The 25,790-nt window shown below is 46.9% G+C and overlaps 1 protein-coding gene across 7 annotated transcripts; it reads left to right on the top strand.

The window, feature by feature from the left end:
- Positions 1-58: 58 nt before the first annotated feature.
- NME9 (NME/NM23 family member 9) lies at positions 59-24,459 on the top strand. Of its 7 annotated transcripts, none has more exons than XM_089780897.1 (9): positions 3,256-3,346; positions 5,020-5,170; positions 8,567-8,603; positions 13,483-13,540; positions 14,401-14,504; positions 15,543-15,614; positions 18,035-18,151; positions 20,232-20,307; positions 23,074-24,455. In XM_089780897.1, the coding sequence occupies exons 2-8, from the start codon at positions 5,124-5,126 to the stop codon at positions 20,292-20,294; spliced, it is 498 nt and encodes a 165-aa protein (XP_089637023.1). In that variant the 5' UTR covers positions 3,256-3,346; positions 5,020-5,123; the 3' UTR covers positions 20,295-20,307; positions 23,074-24,455. The 7 variants fall into 7 exon arrangements, with proteins under 7 accessions (XP_089637021.1, XP_089637025.1, XP_089637020.1 ...); XM_089780898.1 differs by lacking the exon at positions 5,020-5,170 and adding an exon at positions 5,302-5,573 and having other exon boundaries at positions 3,258-3,346; XM_089780899.1 differs by lacking the exons at positions 3,256-3,346; positions 5,020-5,170 and adding an exon at positions 78-1,000.
- The last annotated feature ends 1,331 nt before the right edge of the window (positions 24,460-25,790 follow it).

The following is a 25,790-nucleotide window of genomic DNA, read 5'->3' on the forward strand; positions in this document are numbered from 1 at the left end:
TTACAGACTTGCAAATTTTAGTTGGAGATTCAGACAACACTGGAAGGACAAGAGAAAACAATCCACTGTGTGAGTGAGCCAAACCCTACTAGCCTTACTCAGGTAAGGTCTCCCACTAAATCCAGGGATTCCTTGCAAGAGTAAAGCAAGCAGAATTTATTCCATCATGGTTTTTCTTCTGCCTTTGTTGCATCACACTCTTTCTCCTGGGTCCCCGCTTCACAGATGTCCCTGATTCGTGTATTTATATGGTAGAAATGAAGGAAGCCAGAAAATTGTTGTGTGTGTGTTTTTTGGCCCTTTTCTTGTTTTCCACAAATATTTTATGTCCTGATCACAGCCCACCATTCCACCTGTGTGAAGTGTCATTACAGTTGAAAGGGGTATGGCGAGTGGAACAGATGTCAAGGCACATGGGTGGAGGCACAGAAATAGAGTCCTTGGCAAACATGTTCATGAGCAGGATTATTTGTAAGTCGTCATGAATTTGAAACACATTAGAGACTATTTGCAAAAATCAAATTTTGAACTTTTAAGTTTGTATTTGTATCCAAATTAGATACAGTTGTGCTTAACCTGTCAAGGAACAGATTCAGTGCAGTCAAAGCTAACCAGCATACCTTACATTATAAAAACAGCATGCAGTGCTATAGTCAAGACAGTCCCATGGTATCAAAGACAAGGAGGGTGAGGTAATATTTACTGGACCAATTACTATCGCTGAACTAGACAAACTTTCAAGCTACAGCGTTCTTCTTCAGGTTTGTGATAGTTACTGAGTGTCACAGCTAAATACAAAACCCAACAGACTGTTTGCATAAGCAGTTAGCATGCATTCTAAGGCAGTGGTTTTCAAGCTACGGGAGGAATGCTAGGAATGCCTCCTAGGAGCCAGACCTGCTGCTGCCTGTTTCCAGGGTGCAGAGAAGTTGGCAGGGCCAGGACAGGCAGGAATCTTTTCTTAGCGCCCGTTTGTGCCACTGACCAGGAGCTGCTGGAGGTAAGCCTATACTCAAACCCTGAACATCAATCTCCAGCCCTGAATCCTCCCCTTGCACCCAAAATTCCTCATTCCTGGACCCATACATTAGACCAAAGATATAATTATGTTGGGTCACAGGCATCAACAATTTTTTCGTCTTAAGAAAAAAGTTTTTAAACTAATGTTCTAAGGGGCCATTCAAGGTAAAGGGGCCCAATAGCACCTCTGGGAGCTGGCTAGGTCCATCCCGCAGCACACTGGTTCATCATGGTGCAGGTTGGTCTGCGGGCCATATGTTCCCCACCCGTGGGTTACAGATCATTGATCATCATCAACCACCATGGGCTCAATACCTGTTGGTGTCCGATGCTTCCCTCACTGTTTCCTTCCATCTTTCCCTGTCCAGTGCAGGGTGGCTTAGTTTCTGTAGACAAGCTCTGCACCAATCTACTATCTCCAATGTACCCATTCTCTGTAGGGTTGGCCTCTCCTATTCGGACCATCCATTATGCCGAATACCAGTCTTAATTTTTCACTCATTGTTCATTCTGCAGATCTGCCCGAATAGCTGCAACTTCTGTTGTATAACCTTCTGCAGTAGGTTCTCTTTCGGCTGTATTTTCCTATAGAATTCCTCGTTGGTGACCTTCTGCACCCATCCTATTCTCATGATCTTATCATTGATATCCTTCAACAGCCGTATCAGTCTACTATTGTTGGAATCTATTATGTGTGTCAGAGTTTGTGCAATTGTCTGTGCGTGTTTGTTCTAGAACTTCCCCCTAAATGGTAAGAGCTTGGACCACCAAATTCAGTCTGCAGCTTTACAACTTAAACCTAGGTACTGGTTTGATTGTGTCAGGAAAATGGAATGTGCCCAGAAAGAAACTGCTGCTCATAAACCCAAGGACTGTGTCTAGACTGGCAAGTTTTTCTGCAAAAGCACTTGCTTTTGCGGAAAAACTTGCCAGCTGTCTACGCTGGCCGCTTGAATTTCTGCAAGAACACTGACTTCCTACTGTCTGAAATAAGTGCTGCTTGTGGAAATACTATGCTGCTCCCATTCGGGCAAAAGTCCTTTTGCGCAAAGCTGAGATTTGTTTTGCACAAAAAAGCCCCAATTGTGAAAATGGCCATTGGGGTTTATTGCACAAAAGTGCGTCTAGATTGGCACGGACGCTTTTCCACAAAAAGTGCTTTTACGGAAAAGCGTCCGTGCCAATCTAGACGCTCTTTTCCACAAATGCTTTTAACGGAAAACGTTTCTGTTAAAAGCATTTGCGGAAAATCATGCCAGTCTAGACATAGCCTGGCTACGTCTAGACTGGCATGATTTTCCAGAAATGCTTTTAACAGAAAAGTTTTCAGTTAAAAGCATTTTCGGAACAGAGCGTCTAGATTGGCACTTTTTGCGGAAAAGCATCCCTGGCCCATTTAGATGCACTTTTGCGCAAAAAATCAAGTTTTTTCCAGAAAAGCGGCTGATTTTCTGGAAAAACTGGCCAGTCTAGACACAGCCGGGCTGTTAAGGACTAGCCAACTAGTCATTCTCTCCTCCCCCCCACCCCCCAATCCCCATCAGATAGAAGCAGCAAAGGTGAGGAATAGGGGTATTTCAAAGGGGCAGTGCTGCACAGCTGAGCCCGAGATCAGCTGTGTGGCACTGCCCTTTGGAAAGACTGCACAGCTGAGCTGGGGATCAGCTGTGTAGCAGCATGGAGCAAGGGGTCAGCTGGGGGCTCTCCCTCTGATCCTGGGTTCTATGAAAATGCCCTGCTGGAGCCTAAGAGCTTGTGCATTTCAAAGCTTGCACCGCCTGCAGCCCAGAGTCAGCAGGACATCCTGGGCTGCATGTGGAGTTCCGCATTCCTCCTTTGAAATGCACAAGTGCCTATGGATTTCATTGACTGCTCCACTAGTCAGTTAGCCTCTGGCTGACATCCTTAATCCATGCAGGTGAAATCTTTCCATCCGGCTACCCTGGGCCTCGGTGCCACCTTGTGGCAATGAAGCTCATCGACAGCCCATCAGAGCCGGCCTGTGGTCAGTTCGCAAACGCTGCTAACCCCCTTCCCCAGCTGAGTTCGGGCAGCCCCGTGGGCAAGTGACACCAGCGCCCCAGAGCATGGGCTGCCGGCAATCCCCGGGCCAGGGGAGTAGCGGGGTGTCGGCTCGAGGCTTCTCCTCTCTGCAAACGCCCCTCCCCCACCGACCCAGGCTGCCGCAGCCTGCGCTGCCCGGCGCGCTGGAGCTGCGCAGGAGGGGCGGGGCTCCCGGCGCACGTGGGCCTCGCTTCGGTCACCAGGGAGACCGTTGCTGGGAAACGGTGTCGGAGGCCCCGCGGGCTGGTTTGTGCAGCCGCAGGTACCGGCCGGGGAGGGGGCGGCGGCTGGTTCCCTCGTGGGCCTGGGCACGGCCGCCCTAGACCCCGCCCCCTCCCCCCGCCCCTAGAGCCCCCTGTATCCTTCCCCCCGCCCATAGACCCCCTAGACCCCCCCCCCCGTACCCACCCTCCGGCCCTAAACCCCCCCGTATCCTCCCCCCGTCCCTAAAGCCCCCCCGGCCCCTAGACCCCCCCATATCCTCCTCTCTGCCCCTAGAGCCCCCCATCCTCCCCACCCTCTAGAGGCTCCCCCGGCCCCTAGACCCCCCCCGTATCCTCCCTCCGACCCCTGGAGCCCCCCGTATCCTTCCCACTCTCTAGAGCCCCCCCCCCCGTATCCTCCACACCCTCTAGAGCCCCCCGGCCCCTAGAGCCCCTCTATATCCTCCCCATCCGGCCCCCCCCCCGGCTCCTAGAGCCCCCGCCATATCCTCCCCACCCTCTAGAGCCCCCCCGGCCCCCCCCCCCGGCCCCTAGAGTACCCTCCCCCCGGCCCCTAGACCCCCCCATATCCTCCCCTCCGCCCCTAGAGCCCCTCCATCCTCCCCACCCTCTAGAGCCCCCCCGGCCCCTAGACCCCCCCGTACCCTCCCCCCGGCCCCTAGACCCCTCCATATCCTCCCCTCCGCCCCTAGAGCCCCCCATCCTCCCCACCCTCTAGAGGCTCCCCCGGCCCCTAGACCCCCCCCCGTATCCTCCCTCCGGCCCCTAGACCCCCCCCCCGTACCCTTCCCCCCGGCCCCTGGAGCCCCCCGTATCCTTCCCACTCTCTAGAGCCCCCCGCCCCTAGAGCCCCCCCCGTATCCTCCGCACCCTCTAGAGCCCCCCCGGCCCCTAGAGCCCCCCGTACCCTCCCCCGGCCCCTAGAGCCCCCCGTATCCTCCTCACCCTCTAGAGCCCCCCCGGCCTCTAGAGCCCCTCCATATCCTCTCCATCCACTAGAGCCCCCCCGGCTCCTAGAGCCCCCGCCATATCCTCCTCACCCTCTAGAGCCTCCCCGGTATCTCCATTCCTAGAGTCCCCCCCGGCCCCTAGAGCCCCCCGGCATCAGAGCTCCCAGCCTTGCTGTCCCCGTCCCTCGCGTGCCCAACCCCTGGCCTCCTGCCCCTAAAGCTGCCAGTGCCCCAGCTTGGTACTCCTGGCTCCATTCCCCCCCCCCCACGCACTCTCTAGAGCCCTCCCCTGCTCTGGAGCCCCCTTTGCCCTCAGGCCTTGCTGCCACCCTTACCCCCACCTGCCCTAGTGCCCCCACCTCTCCCAAGGCCTGATCCCCCTCTGTTCTGTTAGCTAGGGTGGGGGTGTCCAGCTCCCACTTCTCCACACTGTGATAGCTAGGATATGCAGGCCGGATGCCCTTGCTCCCACCCCCACTGTGTTAGCTAGAATGGGGGGCTCTAAGGCTTTGTTCCCCCTCACTGTAACTAGAATCTGGGGCCCCTGTGCCTCACTCCCCCCACTATGGTAGGTGGGATGTGGGGGCCCTAAGCCCTCACTTCTTAGCTAGGAGGAATGGAGACACTAAGCCTTAGGATGGGGGGGACTCTGCCCTCGCTATTCCTCGCCCCACATTAAGAACTAACTCTGATTTGTTGGGTAGCAAAACTTGAGAGCAAGGAAGTGTCAAATGCGAGGCCCTTTTTTCCTTTCCACCCAGACGCAGTCACACTACGGCCACCGCACAGCCCTGCTGATTGCATTCTGTGTGGACGCTAGCTAAGATCAGTTCAATGACACCTTGGCAGTGGGTGAGCAGGACAAATGCTGCCCCCCCCCATACAAAGAAGTAATTTGGGGCTCTGTCAGAGGTGAGGCGATCCCTCGGGATGGGATCACACACTTGCATGTGTGATCTAAGCCATTTCCACTTGTCAGTGCTATCCGGTTGTGATCTGGGGGCAGGATGCTCCATCACATGATGCCATCTCCTTTCTCTCAGGGTCAGGCACAGTTTTTCCTCCACTCTGGGATGAGACAGCCTGGATAATTCCTGATGCTTTGAGGAAGTGTTTTTTGTGCACCTGCTGGTATTTCGGAGATTGGCATAAAACATTTCTCTGTCTCGATCACCACTGTGTCCCCTTGGCTGCAAAATTGCTGTTCTCTGCTTTGGCCCTCCCTGTCACACCTCTAGGATGCGGTCACTGATTCTGTACCTGAGAGGATTGGCTGTAATGTTGCACAAGGTCACCCTGGTGACTGGTCTCTGTGGTGAGAGTTCCATACATTTTGCTGTTATTGATTTGATCTGTTCTCCCAGTATCTCATAGATTGCTGTTGCAAGAGCTGGGCTGTCAGCTGAGCTCCTCTGCAGATTAGAGGTGGGAGCTACTGAGCAGAGAATGGTGATGTGTGCGATTGGCTGTTTTCAGGTGCATTTTGTTTTTGACCCTCTTTTGTTCAAAATGGAGCATTTGCTACTTGATTGAGGTGGTACCAGAAGATGAATGTGCTTGCCTGTATGTTGATGAGTGGGGAACCAGCCTGGTTGTGCTCAGTAGCCACAGAGGACTTGCAGAATTACAAATTCAGGGCTTCTCCTAGGGTTTTAGTCCAATGAACACAGGGTGTTGTTAAAATCAGGCCCTAAGTCTCACACCCAGGGAGCAGAAGGGGTTGGATTCTGTGTTAGAATGCATTAGCAGTAGTTACGTTGGGAGGAGGGATGTGTATTTCTGGCAGCTTCATGAAGGCTTAGACCTGTTCAGCCTTTTCTTGAAGTGCTTTAATAACCAGTCTGGAGCTTCCAGATGAGTTTCTTGGGAGGTCTGGTCTGTGTAATTTAGGGTATGTTCAATCTCCATGGCTCTGTAATAACATGTTTCTTTGTTTTGGTTGCATTGGGGCTTTTCCTGAAATTTTCCTGATGTTTATTTGTTCCAAGCTGCATTGCAGGATCATATTAAGCAGCAGGTTTCTAGAAGGTGTCAGTTTCTCCACAGCCCAGTGTAGGTGACAGTCTGACCAGTCATCAGCACACAGGAAGTGCTTTATTTCCAGTTCTCCAGTTACTTTATAGGAGACTCAGGCTGTGTCTACACTGCAGGAATTTGCCTGCAGAAGCAATGCAAATGAAGTGCTCATTAGCATTTCTCGCATTCTCATTTGCATAGTCTCTTCTGATCTGTTTTATGGAAGAAGTTTTTGCGCAAAAAAGCGCAGTGTAGATGGGGCCATTTGTACAAAAAAAAAACTTTTGAGCAAGAACCCTTATTCCTCAAAAAAGCAGGTATACAGGATCTTGTGTAAAAGGGGTTTTTGTCCTGTCTACACTGCATTTTTTTCCGCAAAAACCTCTTATGCGAAATGGAATGGAAGAGATTATGCAAATGAGTGTGAGAAATACTAATGAGCACTTCATTTGCATGGCCTCTGCTGACAAATTCCTGCAATGTAGACGTAACCTCAGAAATGGGGATGGTTCCAGTGGGACTAGTGAGCCAGGTGAAAGAAGGCCATAGTGAGGTGAATTCTTATCTTATTTATTGTTTCTTAAAGATCTCTTTTCTGTTTTTTTTATCTTGTTTGATGGATTGGTATATTAGATTTAATGCGGCCAAATGTTTTCTCTCCAATGTCATGTTGCAGCAATTTCAATTGCAGTTCCTGAGTGCCAGATTATTTTGAAATCTATGAATCGGGCAAATATTTCCCTGCTTTTTTTGTTGTTTACATGGTTGTAGGTGTGTTAGGTAAAGATGTGATTAGCAATTCATTTTTCAAACACAAAGCCCATCGTGCCCCACAGTTGTGCATATGTCATACTGCTGCTGTCCACAGAGTCATAGAAAGGCAAGGGTGGGGAACCCTCACTGACCTGACCCCAAGTGAGGAGAAAACCTCACAGATGTGCTCCCAACTGAGAAGCATTAAAAAGGAGACACTTACCTCACTCCCTTTGAGCTCCAGCCCCACAGAGGAGAGGGGAGTGAGGCTCAGGGTTTACCCCCAGATCTGGATTAACTTTTGGGGGGGCCTGGAGCTAGAAAACAAGGGGTTTAGTGTGCAGGAAGGAGGGGGCTGGGGTGGGAGTGCAAGGTCTGAGAGGGAAGGTGCAGGAGCAGGCTTGGAGATGTAGGGTCTGGGCAGGAAATAGGATGCAGGAGTTAGCTGGGGGTGGAGGTGCAGGGTCTGGGATGGTGGAGGGTGCAGAATGGGGCTGGAGTTGTGGGAGCTGGATGGGAAGTAAGATGCAGGAGTGGGTTGGGAGGTGTAGGGGCTGGGAGAGAGGGTACAGGTGTGGTTTGGGAGATGGGGTGTGGGGACTGTGTGGGAGGCAGGGTGCAGGAATGGGGTGGAGGTGCAGGGTCTAGGAGGGTGGGGGATGGGAGGGGTCAGAGAGTGGGGGCTGGGCAGGAGGTAGGATGCAGGAGCAGCATGGGTGTGTGGGGGTGGGCTGAGAGTTGCAGGGGTAGGGGATGGGAGTGTTGATCAATGCAGCTCTCGGGGAGGAGGCACAGGTGGCTGCACAAAGCCCAGCACTTGAAGGCCCCACCCCCCATTGCTCCCATTGGCTGTGATTTCCAGCCAGTGGGTGGAGCCTGCAAGCGAGCATAGGGACCTGAGCTCATACCTGAGCACAAGTAAATAACATGCATGTATATGGCTAAATGTAAATGGACATGCCCAGGAACAGAGAAGGTTGAACCAGAATGGCAAGATGGGGGCTCTCCTGGGAAGCGTGGCCTCCGCCAAAGAATTGCCTGAATGTGAGCTCGCAGTATGAAGCTATGGACAGAACAGCCAATGTGATTCTTTGGGTGCATAAGCAGGGGAATCTCCAAGCCAGAGGAGAGAGGTTATTATACCTCTGTATTTGGCCCAGTTCCGGAGTGCAAGGTTCAAGAAGGATGTTGATAAATTTGGTGCGGGTTCCATGATGAGCTATTAGAATAATTAAGATTAGTAAACATGTGTGATCACACTGGTCCTTTCTGGCCATCTGAATCCTTCACAGGAGCCTGTCAACACTACTACCTAGTGGTGGGGAAGGGAAACTGCTGCACAATGTGAAACCCTTGTGCATGGCATGGCATGGCAAAGCCTTTCCCTGTAACATCTGGCCGGTCAGTATGTGAATTTCAGTTGTAGGAGGAGGACTTCCCTCTTTGTACTAGAATATTGATTATACCGTGAGGTCGTTCTAAAATGTAAATGGCAGTTGCTCTGTATTGTTGTTCCAGTGACTTCTGTTCTTCTTGCAGAATAATGGCCAGTAGGAAGAAGGAGATAACACTGCAGGTCAGTCGTAGAGGTCTATGCTACAAGTGCGTTTCAGAACTGTTGTTATGGCACTTTTCCTACTTGCTGTCTGTACTGGGGGGGTAGATTTTGGTTTGGGTTACTTCAGCTTTTGCTGGCAAAGCTATGGTGTGAGGTTCTAGCAGAGGCAAGTCTTCCTTGCAGGAGCAAAAGGTACAGGTGAGTGCAGCAGATCAAAGCAGCCCACAAAGTAGGTGTTTTTTTAAGGATGCAGCATGGCCATTTGCAACAAGAGAGTGTGGTAATTCAGCCTCTGCTACTGCGACCCCTGTGGAAGTCTGAACACCATTCCAAGCTGCTCTTCTAGGAAGTGTAGAGTACTTTCAAGTACTATTCTAAGGTACATTTCAACTTCTCACAGTCATCACCATGTAAAAAGAATTGTGCAGGGAATCTGCCTAGCAAGTCTTCCAGTGCTGAGAGCCAAAGCAGCAAGGGACCTTTGAAGGAGAGCCACTCCTCTAAGGGGTACAGCGAGAAGTAGGAGGGTTCATTCCAATGATGACACTCAGCTAGAGTTTGGCTGCCCTAAGAAAACAGAAACTTCTGCCCCTTCCAGTGTAGTCTTTCAAAGACTATTCAGTTGGAGTAGGGGGATGGTATTACCTCTGCACGTGATATAAACAGACCATTGCTGGAATATTCCACATTGCTTTGGTGTCTACACTAGAAAAGTTGTTGGAGGATTTGAGAGGGTAGAAAGAAAAGATATAGGCCTGGAAAATCTGCCTGATGCTGAGAGACTGGAAGAGCTCAGTGTACTGAACTGATGAAAGAAAAGGTTAAGAGGTGAATTGGTCATAGTCAGTGAATACCTATGTGGATCTAGCCACAGTGAAGGCAGCCCCTTTATTGAGCATCTCTAGAAACACAATCTTAAGAACAACATTTAAAACTGAATCTCTAACAGCATGATCTATACTGAGGCAGGGAGGTTGATCCCAGTATAAATCCTGCCACCCACTGGCCAAAGAGAGAAGTCAAGTATTATGTTCTGGTGATATCACTGAGGCCCTAATGGTGGATCTAGGGTAAAAGTGGAATAGGGAATTTGCTTTGACAGGTCTTTAACGTTACTGAAGTGAAACAGTGACTTGCTTTATACAATTAAAAGCAAAAGAAACTCTTAGAAAAGTATGTGAATTTTTAAAATCATGCTTACATAAATCTAGCCTGGCATCGCACTAAAGTCTGTATTCCTTTTGCATGAAAACTAATAATGCCCACGAAATTCAAAATTCATACATGTGCTGTGTGGGATCCCTGTGGTCCCACAGGGATCAGTTTTTTCCCCTACACTCTTTCACATTTTTGTCAATGACCTGGAAGAAGACATGAAATTATCTCTGATAAAGTTTGCAGACAGCATCATTTGGAGGAGAAGTAAATAGTGATGAGGAAAAGTCATGGATATAGAGCAATCTGGATCACTTGGTAAACTGGGCACAACCAAGTATTTTTTAATATGGCTAAATGCAAATGTACACTTTTTAAACAAAGAATATAGGCCACTCTTGCAGGATGGGGGGATGCTATTCCGGGAAGCAGTGATTCTGAAAAGGATTTGGTGGCTAGTCAGCTGAACATGAACTCCCAGTGTGATGCTGGCCAAGAGCACTGATGCAATCTTGGGCTGCGTGAATGGGAGAAACTTAAGTAGGAGCAGAGGTTATTGTACCTCTGTATCCAGCTACTGGAATACTGTGACAATTTCTGGTGCCCACAATTCAAGGAAGCTGTTGATAAATTGAGGTGGGTTCAGAGAAGAGCCAAAAGAACGATGAAAGGATTAGAAAACATGCCTTAAAGAGACAGACTCAGAGAGCTCAATCTATTTGGGACTGGAGAACTAGACCTATGGTCAGAGACTGAAGGAACTGGGCTTATGTAGTCATCAGAAGAGAAGAGTGAGGGGGGATTTGAGAGCAGCCTTCAACTGTCTAAAGGGAGGCTCCAAAGAGGCTGGAGAGAGGCTGTTGTCAGTGGTGACAGATGACAGCACAAGGAGCAATGGTCTCAAGTTTCAGTGGGGGAAGTGTGGGCTGGATATTAGAAAAAACTATTTTCCTAGGAGGGTAGGGAAGCACTGGGATGGGTTACCAAGGGAGGGGGTGGAATCTCCATCCCTAGAGGTTTTTAAGGCCCGTCTTGACAAAGCCCTGGCTGGGATGATTTATTTGGGGCTGGTCCTGCTTTGGGCAGGGACTTGGACTCAACTCCTGAGGCCTCTTCCAACCATAATCTTCTGAGTCTAAGATTAAACTCTATAAAGAGAAGGTTAAAGGGGTGACTTGGCTAGTCTATAAGTATCTAGATGGGGAACAAATATTTAATAATGGGATCTTCAATCTAGTAGAGAAAGATCTAACACAATCCAGTGTCTGGAAGTTGAAGCTAGACAAATTCAGACTGGAAATAAGCGTATTTTTTTAATGGTCAGAGTAACAACTGGCACAATATACCAAGGCTAGCAGCAGATTCTGCATCACTGGCAGTTTTTCAGTCAAGACTGGATATGTTTCTAAACATATGCTCTAGGAATGATTGTGGGTCAGTTCTATGTCCTGTGTTGTACAGGAGGTCAGACTAATGATTGCTCACTTCTGGCCTTAGAAATTATGAATTTGTGAATATCCCATCTTTAAAGGTTGCACCCTGTTTTTCTCCTGAAGTCTTGCAGCCCTTTTCCTCAAAATCTGATCATTTCTACTTAACTTACAAGACAACCACCCGAATAAAAGGGATACATTATTCAGTGATGGTGTTTGGCTAGGAAGATGTTGCCCGTGGAAATAGCAGCCCCAGTCCAGGAGCAAGCTGCTTTCAGGGGCTTTGTAAAATAGCGTGTTCTTGATTGTCATTAGGGTTTGAGACTGAGACCTGCTGCTGCACAGCTCTGATTTGTACCACTGTTGCTGAAGAAATAACGTGCTACCTAGTAAGGGTAAATTATTAGGCTTTTGTTCTCTTACTGGAGTTAGTCATGAAAGGAGTAGTGAGCTTCAGGAATCTTCGTTCTGTTCCAATTTCTGGCAGGTAATGTGCGCTAGCGGTCACAGCCCTTCTTCCTCTATTCCACTCAAGCCTGATCACTTCTACCCACCCCCTCCAAACTTTCCCTGTCTTCTCTCTTCCTTCCCCTTTTCCCAGTTCTGTTTCCTCAATCTACTCTCAATCTTGCCCAGCCAGACTTAGTTTATGCCTTTGGATTTCTCATCCAAGTCCCAGTCTCTCCTCTCTACCCCACCCCACTTCACCTTCCTGCACCAGTGTCTTTGCCCAGCCAGTCCCAGTAACCCTCCAGTTGGTATCCCCATCTCTGTTCCCTCATATTGGCTCCCAGTCCCAGTATCTGCCTCACAAACCAAGCATTTCCTATCAAACAAGCAAGCAACACCCTGTTAGCTTGTGTAAAAGGAACATCCACCCAAACCCATAAAAGCCAAGTGTCCGGGTAGAGTATCTTCCTTCAACACATCTTACCCCAACACTGTCTTCACCACTTACGCTGATAGACTCTACCTTTCTAGAAGTCCTATACAGTATGTACAGTCAGGGGAGCTGACAGGATTGCCATGCTCCCAGAAAGGGTGGGGCATCGGGCTAAAGGGTTTGAGTGGGGGCAGCCAACCCACAGAGCTACCGAGACGGTGCAGCACCTCCCCCCAGCAGCCCACAGAGCCAGCCGGAGTGCACAGTGTGGGTCTCCTGCAGCAATTCTGGTAGCTGTGGTGGCATCTGGGAGCCCCAGGCCCTTTAGAATTGCCGGTTTGGGGCAATTACCCCTTTTGCCTCACCCTGTTGGTGGGCCTGTGTACAGTAACATGATACCTATTACATTGCTCACAATCACACTATAATACAGACCCTTATTGCTGATTTCATGCTTCTCTAGGGGAAATAACACATTGCACTGGTGTCTGCCAGATACACTTACCCCACGAGCTCTCTTCTTGCTCAGGGGTTCTTGAATTGTGGTCCACATGGCCTGCAGAAAGCTGGGTGATCACCTGGTGCTGGTTTTGCCAAATGTCCAGCTGCTAACCTGCAGAAAGAACACTTGTAAGCACTGGACTTTTCACACAATTAGCAGCTGTTATTGCCACAGAGTTTTCTGTGACCAGGTAAGGGAAGAGAGGAAGGGACAGTTGTGACTGGGAGGGTAGATTGTCCACTAGCTGGGCCATATCATGGCAGAACCCAGCCCGATTACCTTCCCTCTTGTAGAGACACTGGTTGCAGTCCTGCTGCCATCTCAGAGAGACAAGGGTCCTATTCCCATTAGCTTCAAACCCTAATGACAACCAAGCACACACTATTTTACAAAGCCCCTGAAAGCAGCTTGCCCCTGCACTGGGGCTGCTGTTTCTACTGGCAAGCATCTTTCCAGCTAACCAATGAGCAGTTGTCTCAGGCTTTCTGCAGGCTCAAGCAGATGTTGCTGGATTGCTCACACGAGGGGCAAATTTTCAAGTTTTTCTTCCCAAAGCCAAGGACTAGAGACTGACTTTGGGGAAAATAAAAGCTAAGATTCTGAAGAGCTGTATGACTCTAGAAGTTGGGACCTCATGTGGCTTTGCTTTGATCCAGCTCTGCATGCTAGGAAAAAGGTTAGAACGCCCTCATTCGGCCCAGTGCCGGAATTTGTTTTCCCACTACATGGTATTGTAGGAGTTTCTCTGATACTGAGTACTGTAGTCGGAACCTTTCTTTCACCTGCTGAGATTCGTTTAAATATAAAAGTGACATTGTTTTGTGATCAAATAAAGAGTTATTGCATATTGATTCGATTTGCTATTATACTTCATATTCTCTCTCTCTCTCTCTCTCTGCATATATGTTTTTAATTTTATCACAGGTTGCTGTCAATAACCAGGAGCATTGGGAGGAAATGTTGGGTTTCAGAGGACTGATTGGTAAGGACTGAGCAAACATTTCAGATCACTTGCATTTTGCTTTTCTTAAATTAGAGCTGTTTTTCTTACAGAATCTACACGCATTGAGTGAACTGAATGTCTGTGTGTGCGCTATAGATTAATAATGTTCTGAAAGTGTGTCTGTTTTACACAAGATTTCTCAGAGGTCTAATTGCACAACATACATAAAGCAAATAAACAGAGCACTTTGATATTCACATCCCATTTGTCAAATTCTATTTTTAAGAAACAGGAACTAACCAAACAATTAAAGAAGTGGGTTGTGCCCACGAAAGCTCATGATACCATCTACGTGTTTTGTTAGTCTCTAAGATGCTGCAGGACTATTCATTGTTTTTTAAGTTTTTCCAGTTACAGACTAGCTTTGAAGCAATTAAAGTTTGTCTCTTAGCTCACCTTCCGTCCGTTACCAACTCATGGCCCTTATCTGACATATCAGCATCTTTTTGGGTAACACTCTTGTTCTTCCCGTGCCACTACTCTCCCCTGCTTTTCTGTGTTTTGTTTTTGTCTTTCTTGTTCTGGTTGTGATGCTCTGGATAAGAGACAATATTTGACCCAACAAAAAGCAGCCATTTATAATTTATCTGTGTGGACCGCCTGACTCTCACTTCTAGACTGAAAGTGAATTGAGGGACTTTGCTTCCAAGACAGCTGCATTTGGAAATTTCCTCCTTTCATTGCATAAGTGACCCTGCATAATCTGAAATTAGTACAGTCCAAATGGAGCTAGAAGCAGCAGCAACCAGGTTATTTGTTTGTGCGTGGGCTCAGTGTTTCTCAGCTGTCCCAGTGCTGCCACTGTGTAACCCGACTGACACAGCTTCTCCTTTGGGCAGTTGTTGACGTGTATCAAGGCTGGTGTGGTCCATGTAGAACAGTCGTGAGCCTTTTCAGAAAAATAAGGAATGAGCTTGGTGATGGCCTCCTTCATTTTGCCGTGGTAAGAGGTAACATTTGATGCAGATGCTATTCTGAGTATCACAGCACTCTCGGAATCAACAGACAAGGAAATGCCGAAGCCACTTGTCCTGGCAATAGGTAGCAAAGGTATCCACAAGTCAGGAGTTCTTAGGCATGCATGTAGTCCCACTTCCTTTCTGGGCTTGTAATAGGAGGATGGGGAAGCTTACATGGATACAAGTTGCAAGACCAGACCTGTTACTGTTCTGTTTGGTTTTTATTAAACCAAACAGAGATTTTTTTAAATCCCACACTTTCTTTATGAATGTATTAAAATAGCATTATACAATACTGAACATCTCAAATCTGAACCTATAGCAAGAAATAACAATATCATCATCATCAGTGAGGAAAATATGTATCTGAGTTTGAACTCAGCTTGCAGTGGAAGAGACTACATTTTTTAGAATTTAAGAATCAGTACCCAATATTACATCATTTTTGCCATGCCTTCCGTATTATAGACATAGAGCTGTGCTGTAGGGACACTATATTTGCAAAGTGAAGCACTCATAAGTTGAGAGAGGCTAAAGTTAAGGATGTCTGTGCAACCTTAACTCAGCCCCTTGTAGATATGAATTCCAACAGACTAAGTACAGTCCAAACATAAAATCTTCCTTTTAGAAGCTAATTAAGGTTGTCAAGTGACAAGATATATCTCTGTCATATCATTTACAAACTCAGGCACTTGGGAATAAGGTCATGAATATGTCAGAATCTGTGCACAAACTGTTTCCACTGTGCACAAACACTTTTCGTATGCATGAGGAAATGGATAATTCATCTCAATGCACCTTTAATTCTTACTAATGGGCTTTTGGTGTTATGTATTTTATCATATTTGGAATTATAAGTAATACTAATCAACATGGACTTATTCATTAAACATATGTTAAAATCTTTCCCAAATGCTCAGAATAATAGGGCAAAAATATTTTTCAACACTTTTTTTAAAGTTTACTTTTCTCCAATGTAAAATGTTGAAATAACCAAATTATTTGTTTTACATTTTATTTAGGCTGAAGTAGACTCCATAGATGCTCTAGAAAAATACAGAGGAAAATGTGAACCTACCTTTCTGTTTTATGCAGTAAGTTAAAATATTTTAAAATTGGACATATTAATAAACCGTATGATGAAACAATAATTTTCTTCCAAAGATGTATATTTGTGTTTTTGATCTCCAGCTCCTGGATCTGTATACCACCTCTTTCATTCACTTTGCTAATCAGTTTGGTTACAAAGTCTTGTCCTGAATGCACCCTGATAAATGTATCCCAAAAGCTGCCATGCATGATAGTCATTTTATTTTCTGAGTCTGTCTAGGTATTTATAATGTACCCACTATCTGGGCACAAGGGCATCATTGTATCCAATCAGTTTTAATCTTTTGAACACTGACCCTGAAGCTCTCTAACCCTGGCCTTCACAGCTCCTGTCCCTGCAGCCCTCAGTGTGCCTCCCTGCTACATAGGGCCCCTCTATGGATCATCCACACCTCTTAGACGTTTTGGTGTCCTATGCAGCCCCCTAAGGACAGCCTTGAAATACACCCTCATTAATGTAACTGGATAGTGCATTCTCCAACTGAATATCGTTTTTGAATCCTGGATTTCATGATACCCTGTGCAATGAGCCCTACAGGCCACTTATGAACTGTGTGTCTTAAAATCTCACACAGTTGAGAAACGGGGACCTTTGTCCTTCAGTCTCCAGGTGTCCCCTTGTCTGTGCCTAATGAGAGAAAAACTTGGAGCACCTGCTTCCCCTTGTCTTTGTCGCTCAGGGCCTTCCATCCATTGCTATCCACGCTGCTCCCAGCAAACAAACTGCTTCCCTCCTCTCTTAGTTCATTCCATAGATGGCAGCAATCCTAGCATAGAGCATCTTACTGACCTGTAGCTACAGCCATGCTGAGGGCCCAGAACACAGTCTGTTCTCTGGCACTAAATGAGGATAGATAACAGGGGTCAGGAACTAGGACTGCAGGTACCCTTTGTGATCTGCCAATAGGCAGGGATTATATCATGAGAATGTGTGCTCAGAGGCTACTGACGTGTATTTAAAAGATGTCATTTGAGCAGTGCTAAGACCCTTCCTTTGTCTCCCTAGTGTTGGGCAATCTGAGTAGCTGAGGAGAAATGAGTGGTGATGGGCACATGGAAAGCATGTGCAGATGATGGCAAACTGCAGCATGGTGTTGAATACCCACATGTTAACGGAACAGAAATTTTCCCTATTCCCATAGGCTGAATGGCTCACCCTGAGGGAATCGGGATCTGCCTTCATTTCCTGCGGCTGTAGGAAAGAGCTCTCAGGCAGGATTCCTGCATGGCCTAGAGCTGAGAAAACTCTGTCTGGAGTGGGAAGGGGTTACTCAGGACCTCCCAACCATGCCCAAGAGGAAGGCAGCTGACTGGGCTTTCCCACAATGAGGATTGATTTAAAGCAAAAAACTTTATATCCCAGATTTGAATCCTGATTTGAATCCACATGCAGCAAACCTCGCCTAGAAAAATCTATTTAATTGTGTTTTGCATTTGTACTTTTTAATTATTTTTCTAGAGAAAGGTTGATTCTCCTTGGTTTGTGACAAGTCAAACATGCTGACTTGCAAATACGTACAGCCTTTACACTAAGTTTGACACTTCTTTTTGCTAGCCAGGCAGATTCACTATATAAATATGATTTCAACAATTATATAGCTTAATTTACATTTATTCAACCTCTTAATTTTCCCATTTTTATTATGTTAGACAATAGTGAATGATGCATTTTTATTACTAGATGATTAATGTTTTACTTATGATTTTTGTCAAACTCTGGATGGAAATTCAAATTCAATTACAGGTGTACTCAGCATTGTGTTATTAAATAAAGCTACCTTAGAAGTGCTAAATAGTCACAAGCCATTTAAAGGGATACTGCCTGATTCCTATACACTGCAGGCAGGAAAGAGTCTTGTACCTCTCAGATCATGGGACAGAAGTGCAATAGCTTCTGTCTTGAGTCTGGCCACTGGGTTACCTGTGCTGTTGTGAGTTCAAGGGAAGTCTTGCAGGGCCCTTTCACTTATTAGAGTTGTTACATCATCTCCCCTTGTTCTAGTCAGGGACCACCTCTCCCCCTCCTACTCACTGCCTTAGCAAATACACTGCATCCAGCCAGATCCCCTTCTATCTCCCATGCAGCTCGCAAGTTCTAGGGAGCTCCTCACATGGACGTCAGTATGTCAAGTGACGAGTGGAGTTTTTTCTGATTCAGCCTTTCTCTGCTAACATGAATAACTCTATGCTCATGCTTCTAAATAACTAACTGTTTTCACCTACCACTTCCTGTTCAGTTTGGGGGGAGGTATTCTTTGCCAGTCCCTAAATTAAACCTGGATTCTGCCACAATAAATAAAAATAAAGCATTCAAAGTGCTCTAGTGGGAAGACACTAATAAAAATACACGTCACTGTCATTGGGAAGCATATCATCTGACTGATTGCCTTGTAATACCTTCCAGGGAGGAGAATTAGTAGCAGTTATAAGAGGAGCCAATGCACCACTGTTGCAGAAAACAATCCGGGACCAGCTGGAGGCAGAAAGGAAGGTTTTAGAACAAGGAGTAGAACGCGTGCTGGTAAGCAAGACTCTGCCTATCGAAATGCATGCAGGTTGTCACATGAAAAGTTCTCTTCCTCCTCCTCAAGCTGTCTCTGGCAGAGAGCACACACAAGCATTATCTACCCTGGCTGAGGTTATTAAAAGCACACTCCCCCTAATGTCCTTCAGTTCTCCACCCTCCAGAAGCCATCTCTGGAGTTGGGCTCCAAAACACAGAGTAAGACTGAAGTTTCAGAGGGGAAGCCATACTAGTCTGTATCTCAAAGGAGATACACAGGAGTACTGTGGCGCCTTAGAGATGAACAGATTAAAGTTTCAGACATGGTCATGATGGGTTTTTAAACCTATTTGCACATCTGTGGTGATGTGTATAAACCTCATGCAGGACAAGAAAGGGTTAAACTGGGGCTTGAAAGTTGTATTTAGCCCCTGCTGATCACCGCTGCAGGATGTGTCAGACTCAGGGCAGAGTATAGGAAGGAGTGTAGTGCTTTTGGGAAGAGGAGACTCAGGGTGGTCTGGAGGCCTCCGCAATAAGCAGGGTGAAGTCCCCTTACTCCATGGACAGCGCCGACTCTCTGAGGAAGCTGTGCAGGAGATGCCAAGTTTCTCCTGGTCAGCACTGGCCCCAGCTGCCTCTGCCTTGCAGTTAAAACTTTCTGCTCAGTTAAAACAGTTCCAGCTCCCACGAATCCACAGCCCGTGTCTCTGGGTATGTGGAACCTCCCTTCACTGGCTCGGTAATAACGTAGTGGTTCTGTCTTGTCTGCAGTGCACTGTTTCAAGGCTCTGGATTCTGCGTGGAGAGTATTCTCACTCTCACAGTTCCATGAGCACAGCCTCCAGCCAGTGTTAGAGCTAGAGTGCTCTAATGAACAGTGTGGATGCTGCTAAGACTACTGGGTGCAGCTACAGAGACAAAGAATTAAACCTTTGAAAGTTTCCTTTTTCGCACCAGTCTGAAAGGCACAGGAATGTTACATCCTGGAAACTTCTAAGACAGTAGTACTATAAGGGCCCTACCATCAATCAGACATTGTCCCCGCCCCCTGATCCTCAGGTCCCACCCACTTGTCATCAGAAGTCCCATCCCTGTGGGTATTACTTTTAGGATCAAGACAGACACATGACCAGAAGCAAAGAGATGTCATGCAACCCTTACAAGAATTCCTTTCTCCACCCTCTACCAATCAGGATGGGTCATGGTCCCACAGGATCACCCTAAAAGAAAATTTGACCAATTGGGGATAATTCTGAGGTTGGTGATCAGTCCCTTATAAGAATTCTTCCCATTGCCCTCTACAAATGGGTTTGGGCTGCAGAGGACCACCCTGAGAGCAGATTTGACCAAACAGGGCAGGTTCTGGGGGAAGGTGACCCTCCTGGAAGAGGATCATGTGACCCCTCAGACCTCCCTCTACCTCCTCTACCAATCAGAGTACAGCACCTCCTCTGGAATAGGCCATCTGATTCCAAGAATGTGAGTTTTAACAGCTGGAGTGATATGGGGAGCTTACAGAGGGGTCACACGACCCTCTTCTGGGCAGGTCACCTGCCCCAGAACCTGCCATGTTCAGTCAATTTTGCTCTCAGGGTGGTCTTCTGTGGCCCACACCTATCCTGATTGGTACAAGGCAATGGGAGGAATTCTAGGAGGTCATATGACACCCTTTGCTTCTGGTCATGTGTCCATCTGGATCCCAGAAGTAAAACCCTGTTGTGGGATTTCCAACAAGTGGGAGCAGTGCCTGAGGGATCGGGGCGGGGACAACATTTGATTGATGGTAGAGCCCTTATACTATGGCCAATTATGCAACATTGGACCCTTTCAAAATTCCCTGATTAGAGACAGGCTGGTGGTGGCTGCAGAGATGGGAAGAGAGTTTGCTGCAGGACTGTGAGCTTTAGAAAAAGTGGTATAAACCAGCAAAATTGCAGGAAGAAAGCCAAGAAACCATATGTGCAGATGTCACGCAGAGAAGGATTAAGGATGCACATTGGGGCCTTTATGACTGGTATGGGTATGGAATGTGGTATGTCACTAAGGTGTGGTGTGAACCCTGCGGTCACTGCTCATTGTGTGTTCTCACTGCTAGGTTAAGGATGAAGCCCTCTTCAAGGAAGGAGGAGATGCCACTGTCTTTCAGGAAGAAGAATAGGAAGATGAGGAGGGTAAGCAGTTCTTCTACAGTGGGGCAGCCACACACAGAGCACAGGAATGACTCCCTCTACAGGGAAGAATCCCAGGGATTTGAGATGCTGCTGGATACCAGAGTGTAACCCGGCCTCCGCAGTGGGTCAGAGTGTGGGCTTTTCCTTACCCCTCCCCTCTCTCCACTGCCATGGGTCGGAGCATGGGCTCGTGTCACCCCCCCAACCCTGAGTCTTTGTAGCGAGTAAACAGGTCACGTTACAAGTAAAGCAGGTCACAATGGCCATATTTGCCTTTTCCAAATGTATTCCCAAGGTGGGGCGAACCCCCAGCTGCTCTGCTCTGAGCCTTTCCTGCAAAGCATCGACACATGTTCTTTGCAGACATTAGAGTCCTGCCCATGAATTTCTGAACTGCGAACAATGAGAGAATTTCCTATTCTTACATCTTCTCAGTTGATTTTCTTTTCATCATATACTACTTCATACAGGCTGCTATGTGACCAAGGCCCAGGCGGGATCCAGTGTCTAGGCTAGTCTCTCTGTCTGGGACAGTGGCTAGAATCAGCTATCTGAGAGGATAGTGCAAGAAATCCTCTAGAGCTCCCTTTGGCAGTGGTTCCCAAGTTGTGGGGGTGCTCCACCCCTTGAGGGGCATGGAGGAGCATTCAGGGACCACATGGCTGGTCTGGGCAGCTCCCAGAGGAAGTGTGGCGGGAACACCATGTTTCCAGTTCTGCTTCACCTCCTGCCTCACTATGCCTCCAACCCTGTTCAGCCCCCTGCTCTGCTTCCAAGCTGGGCCAGCTCATGGGGGATGAGGGAGCAGGGAGGGAGTGTTGCCTTTACCAGCCCCACTTCATTCCCAGCTTGGCTTCTCCCTCAGTCCCATTCAGTCCCCAGTCCTGCTTTGCCTCCAGGCCGGCTCCACTCCCACCCCACTCTGCCCTCAGCCCAGCTCTGCCATCATTCCCTCTCTGCCCTCAGCTCCTCCCGGTCCCCAGTTCCACCCCAGCTCTGTCTTTAGCTCAAGCCCCGCTGCTGAGGAAGCCTGGGCTGTGCAGTAATGGGGGGGGGGGGAGATGGGTACACCGGGAACATTTTTGCACCCCTGCCCTAGAGAGCAGTAATGGACAAGTCTCCTACGAAGGGGAAGGGTGCTCCTGACACATGGGCAGGAGGCGCATGCCCAGTTGCATGACAGCTTAAGATCCCACTTTACATTTTACATACATGTGAAGCTCATTGACCTGCATGTTCTTATGGCCTGGGACTGGGTAGGATTCAAAAGAGGATTTATAGGGCTAATAGGAACACCCATGTGTGATAGATTTGCTCTCCTTCAGTTTCATTGAATAGCTCACCATTGTAACAAGCGAGGATGAACAAAGCCACCTCATCTATTTTGCTCCTGCATTACTCTGTGACCCTCTCTCCTAGCCCCTCCTCTTTGCCTCCTTTCTTAACCAAAGAGTCTTTCTATTTTGCCCCCAGCTCCTGCTACCTTCTTGTTCAGATGAGTGATCAGAGTGGCACATAGTATCCAAGTGAGGGTGTGCCAGCGAGCTATATCACGACACTAAAATAGTCTCTTTATTATTTTCAGTTCCTTATGCATTTTAACATGATTTGACTGCAGCTTGACATGAAGCAAAGGTCTTTATTAAACTGTTCAGGGTGATGCCCATGTCTTTTCCCTAAATGGGAACAGGTCATTTACGCTGCAGTGTGCATCACTCTGCATTTGTCGTCATTTCCCCTGCCTTTGACATTCACATTGTCACATAACAAGCGATGAATGGAACACATCCAGCCCACTTAATTAGCTTCTTTAACACGAGTACTACAATTAACAGGTAACTGCTTTTGCTGTTATATACACACCTTGGATTCTGTTATTTGAACTCCAACTCATCTGATGAAGTGAGTTTTACCCACAAAAGCTCATGATCCTATATATTTGTTAGTCTCTAAGGTGCCACAGGACTACTCGTTATTTGTCAACATTGAATTTCATCTGCCATAGTGATGCGTGTTCCCATAGCTCGGCTGAGTCCCTCCCTCTGCTTCTTCACAGTGAAGACTAGAAAAGCCTAATATTGAAACATCTGCTAATTTTGCTACATTATTCAGATTAAATATATTAATCTAGACTGGTGCTGGTACAAAGCCTTATGCCTCCCTTTATCTTTTTGCCATGTATCTTTTTGCTGTGCGGTTCTGTACTCTGTGCATGCGCAGATCGTTTTGGGCATGTGCAGATCACTCGGTGCCGGCTCTTCCGGGGTGTAATCTACTCACCACGGGCGAGTAGATTACACTATTTGTCGAGCCCTGGCCATGTTTAATATTATCCATTTATCCCTTCTATTCTCTGTCGCTTAACTAGTTTCTGACCTATGCTAGCATTTTGCCTCTCACTCCTTGATTTCTTAGTTTTCTTAAAGTCCCTCACAAGACATTATTATCAAAGGCTTTTTGAAAGTCCAAGTAGCTTAAACTGAGTATCACAAGTGCAAAGAAAGTCAGAAGCATACAAAGATCTAGATTTTTAATTACTTTTTACGAAATCTGATAGATTTCTGACTATCTATTGCTGTATACGTTTAAAGTAAATAAATAAGCACAGAGCAGTGAAAATGTAAGACACTTTCATTCTACTGCACCTTGTTCAGAGATGTAAAAACTGAAATTAATCTTACACTAGTTGTACAGATCTGTTTGAAGTTGCTAAAAGCTGTTTAAATCTTTTCTTCTGCACATTATCTTTTTTTTCCTCCTTGGTAGATTAATGTGCCCCTAATCTTCTGGGATTGCTATTGAAGTGAAAGAGGAATTTTAAAGAGATGCCGTTTTGCCTTGTAAATATGCTGCTTCTGCATACTGTTCTGCATTTGTTCCCCCCTCTGAAAACTAATGTGTTTATGAAGTAGTATTAATGAAAAATTCAGTCTCTGATATTTCCAGCTGTTTTGTTGGGGGAGGGGGGGCGCACAGTATACTTTGGATTATTTCTCTCAGCCTGTGCAAGAGTTCTGGAAGGCCTCTGAGGCAGTGGAGTCAAACCTGCGTAGTCTCTCAAATTTCTCAGAGCCTTTTCTCGTCTTGGCTCTCTCTAAGCGGCACAGCGCTGTCCACAACAGCTCTCTCCGCCCAGTGTGGTTGAGTGGAGTCAATAGTTCTGTGACAGGCACCCCCTGTTCTTAACACCAATGGAGGTCCAGATGCCACTTTCCTCACTGGCAACAGAAACACTATGCCAAGGCTACTCAACATGCAGCCCACGGGCCACATGCGGCCCACAGCCCATCTGTTTGCGGCCCGCGATGCGGTTTGGGTTTACACAGGGCTCAACAAAAAAGTAGTCAGTATATGGTCTTCTGTTGAGATGCATTTTAGTAGTTAAATTCCTGGACTGTCATTGCTCATTAAAAGTGCTGTCAGATGGGTGGAAATTGGGTAACTATTACATTTTATTAATATCAGCAGAACTGACTTAAACAGCCTATGCGTTTTGTAGTCTTGCCTTAATCTTTGTATTCATGCCTGTTAGTATGAAAGAAGCTATTTGCATATATATTTACATGTATCTGCAACCACACTTAAGTTGCGGCCCTCGGCATGTGCTGTGAGTATCATTGTGGGCCCTGAGGCTTCCAAAGTTGAGTAGCCCTGCACTATGCAAAGGATTGTTACACAGCTCAGGATCTGGCCCTTTGTCTTGACATGACAGAGCAAACTAAAGGGTCACGCTTGAAGAATTCTTTAATAAACCAAACCAAAGCTTTTCACTCTGAGCCGCTTCCCTGCTTGGCCTAGCACAGGGGAGTGAACAAAGACATACAGCAGTATGTAGTACTAGGAGGGTGAGAACGTGATCTCTCTCTCTCCTACTAGATGTTTGCATCAAAGGCACTAGCTGACATTCCCTTGAAAGGGAATCCTCTGAACTGTCATTCATGTTAAAATTCGACACTTACCACCAGGGACTTAACAAGACTTTGAACTTTCTCACCCATTACCAAGACAGTTTCCCCAATTATCACCTGTAATACCATTAACTCACAAACATCCCACTCTCCCTACCTTTAATATCAGCAATTCACAGACACTTACCTTCCTTCCTCCCCCTTCCCACCCCCCCGCATCCTCCTTCTGTTCTGCAATGTGATTTGTCCTTTTCATATTTGTTCATTTTTTTAATTGTATCCTTTGGTATATATGGTTGTGACTATTTTCTTCCACTATTTGATCTGAGGAAGTGGGTCTTTAAAGTGCTACATTGTCCTGCATTTTGCTTCAACTACCCCAGACTAACACGGCTACATCTCTATCACTAGCTGACATTACTGTGAGTGGAGACACATGCCACTTCAGTATCACCCAAGGTAACCCTGTCTCCTTCCAACTTAGAGCCAGGTTTTCCAAGAGAGACCAGAACACTGGCTTCCCAAGGGGAGCAGAGGCCTTTTTAGAGACAGTGAAAGTACATTTGTGCCTAAAATAAAGTGATCAAACCAATAGAAAGGGCCAATTAGTAAGAGGATAAGGACAGCATGGCATATTCTGCATACCAGCTGAGGAGAAACTCTCTGGGGTGTACACTTCAAAGAATATATTTCAAAGGTTCACTGGTACTTAAAAAAAGGGAAGAGAACCCCTTAGTTATCCATCACGTAGGAGATTTAGGCAACTCTTGAGTCTGTGAATCTTGAGTCCCATGGGTGGAAGGACTAGAGATACTGGTAAATACATGAGAAAAGGTATTGTAATTTTCTAGGATAAAGTTGTAGTCGCTAGAAAATGAGTTTGGCTTGCAATCAGACCTGTCAGATCTCAGATGTATCATTTTAATTTCTGTTCTTAATAAACTCATTCTTGGTTTTACTATAAATCATTTTAGTGCTGGTTTGTGAAAGTGATATGTGCATCTAGGCTGATGTATGCTCTTTCTTGGTTGGGGCTATGGGAGGGATAGCCTAGTGGTTTGAGCATTGGCCTGCTAAACCCAGGGTTGTGAGTTCCTAATCCTTGAGAGGGGCTATTTAGGGATCTGGGGTGAATCTGTCAGGGATGGTACTTGGCCCTGCCATGAGGGCAGAGGACTGGACTAGATCACCATCTCTTTCAGTTCTATGAGATGGTATATCTCCATATATTATTATTATTATATTACAGGCAGCAGATTTAATATTTTCTGTCTAGTGAGAAGGAATGCACATTGCAGGGAGACATCTCTGAGAAACTGTGGTTAACCGTTTCTTGCAAGGCAAGATTTAGACAGAGTCTGAAGGGGCTTTCTGGTGATGTGGACAGACTTGTATGGCAGGGAGCTGACTTATGAAGTCAGAGGGGTAACACAGTGGTTTATGGTTCTACTTGTCCTAAGCAGAACATCACAAATACATGTTTGACCAATCCCTGCTCCAAAGTGTGGGCACTACCCATTCCCGTGCCATGTGTCTTATAAGCTGATGCCCTGGGGTGTGGGCCCTGCTGTTTCT

The sequence above is a fragment of the Pelodiscus sinensis genome, chromosome 10, assembly GCF_052426305.1.
Source record: "Pelodiscus sinensis isolate ZL-2025 chromosome 10, ASM5242630v1, whole genome shotgun sequence".
In the NCBI taxonomy this organism is placed as follows: domain Eukaryota; kingdom Metazoa; phylum Chordata; order Testudines; family Trionychidae; genus Pelodiscus; species Pelodiscus sinensis.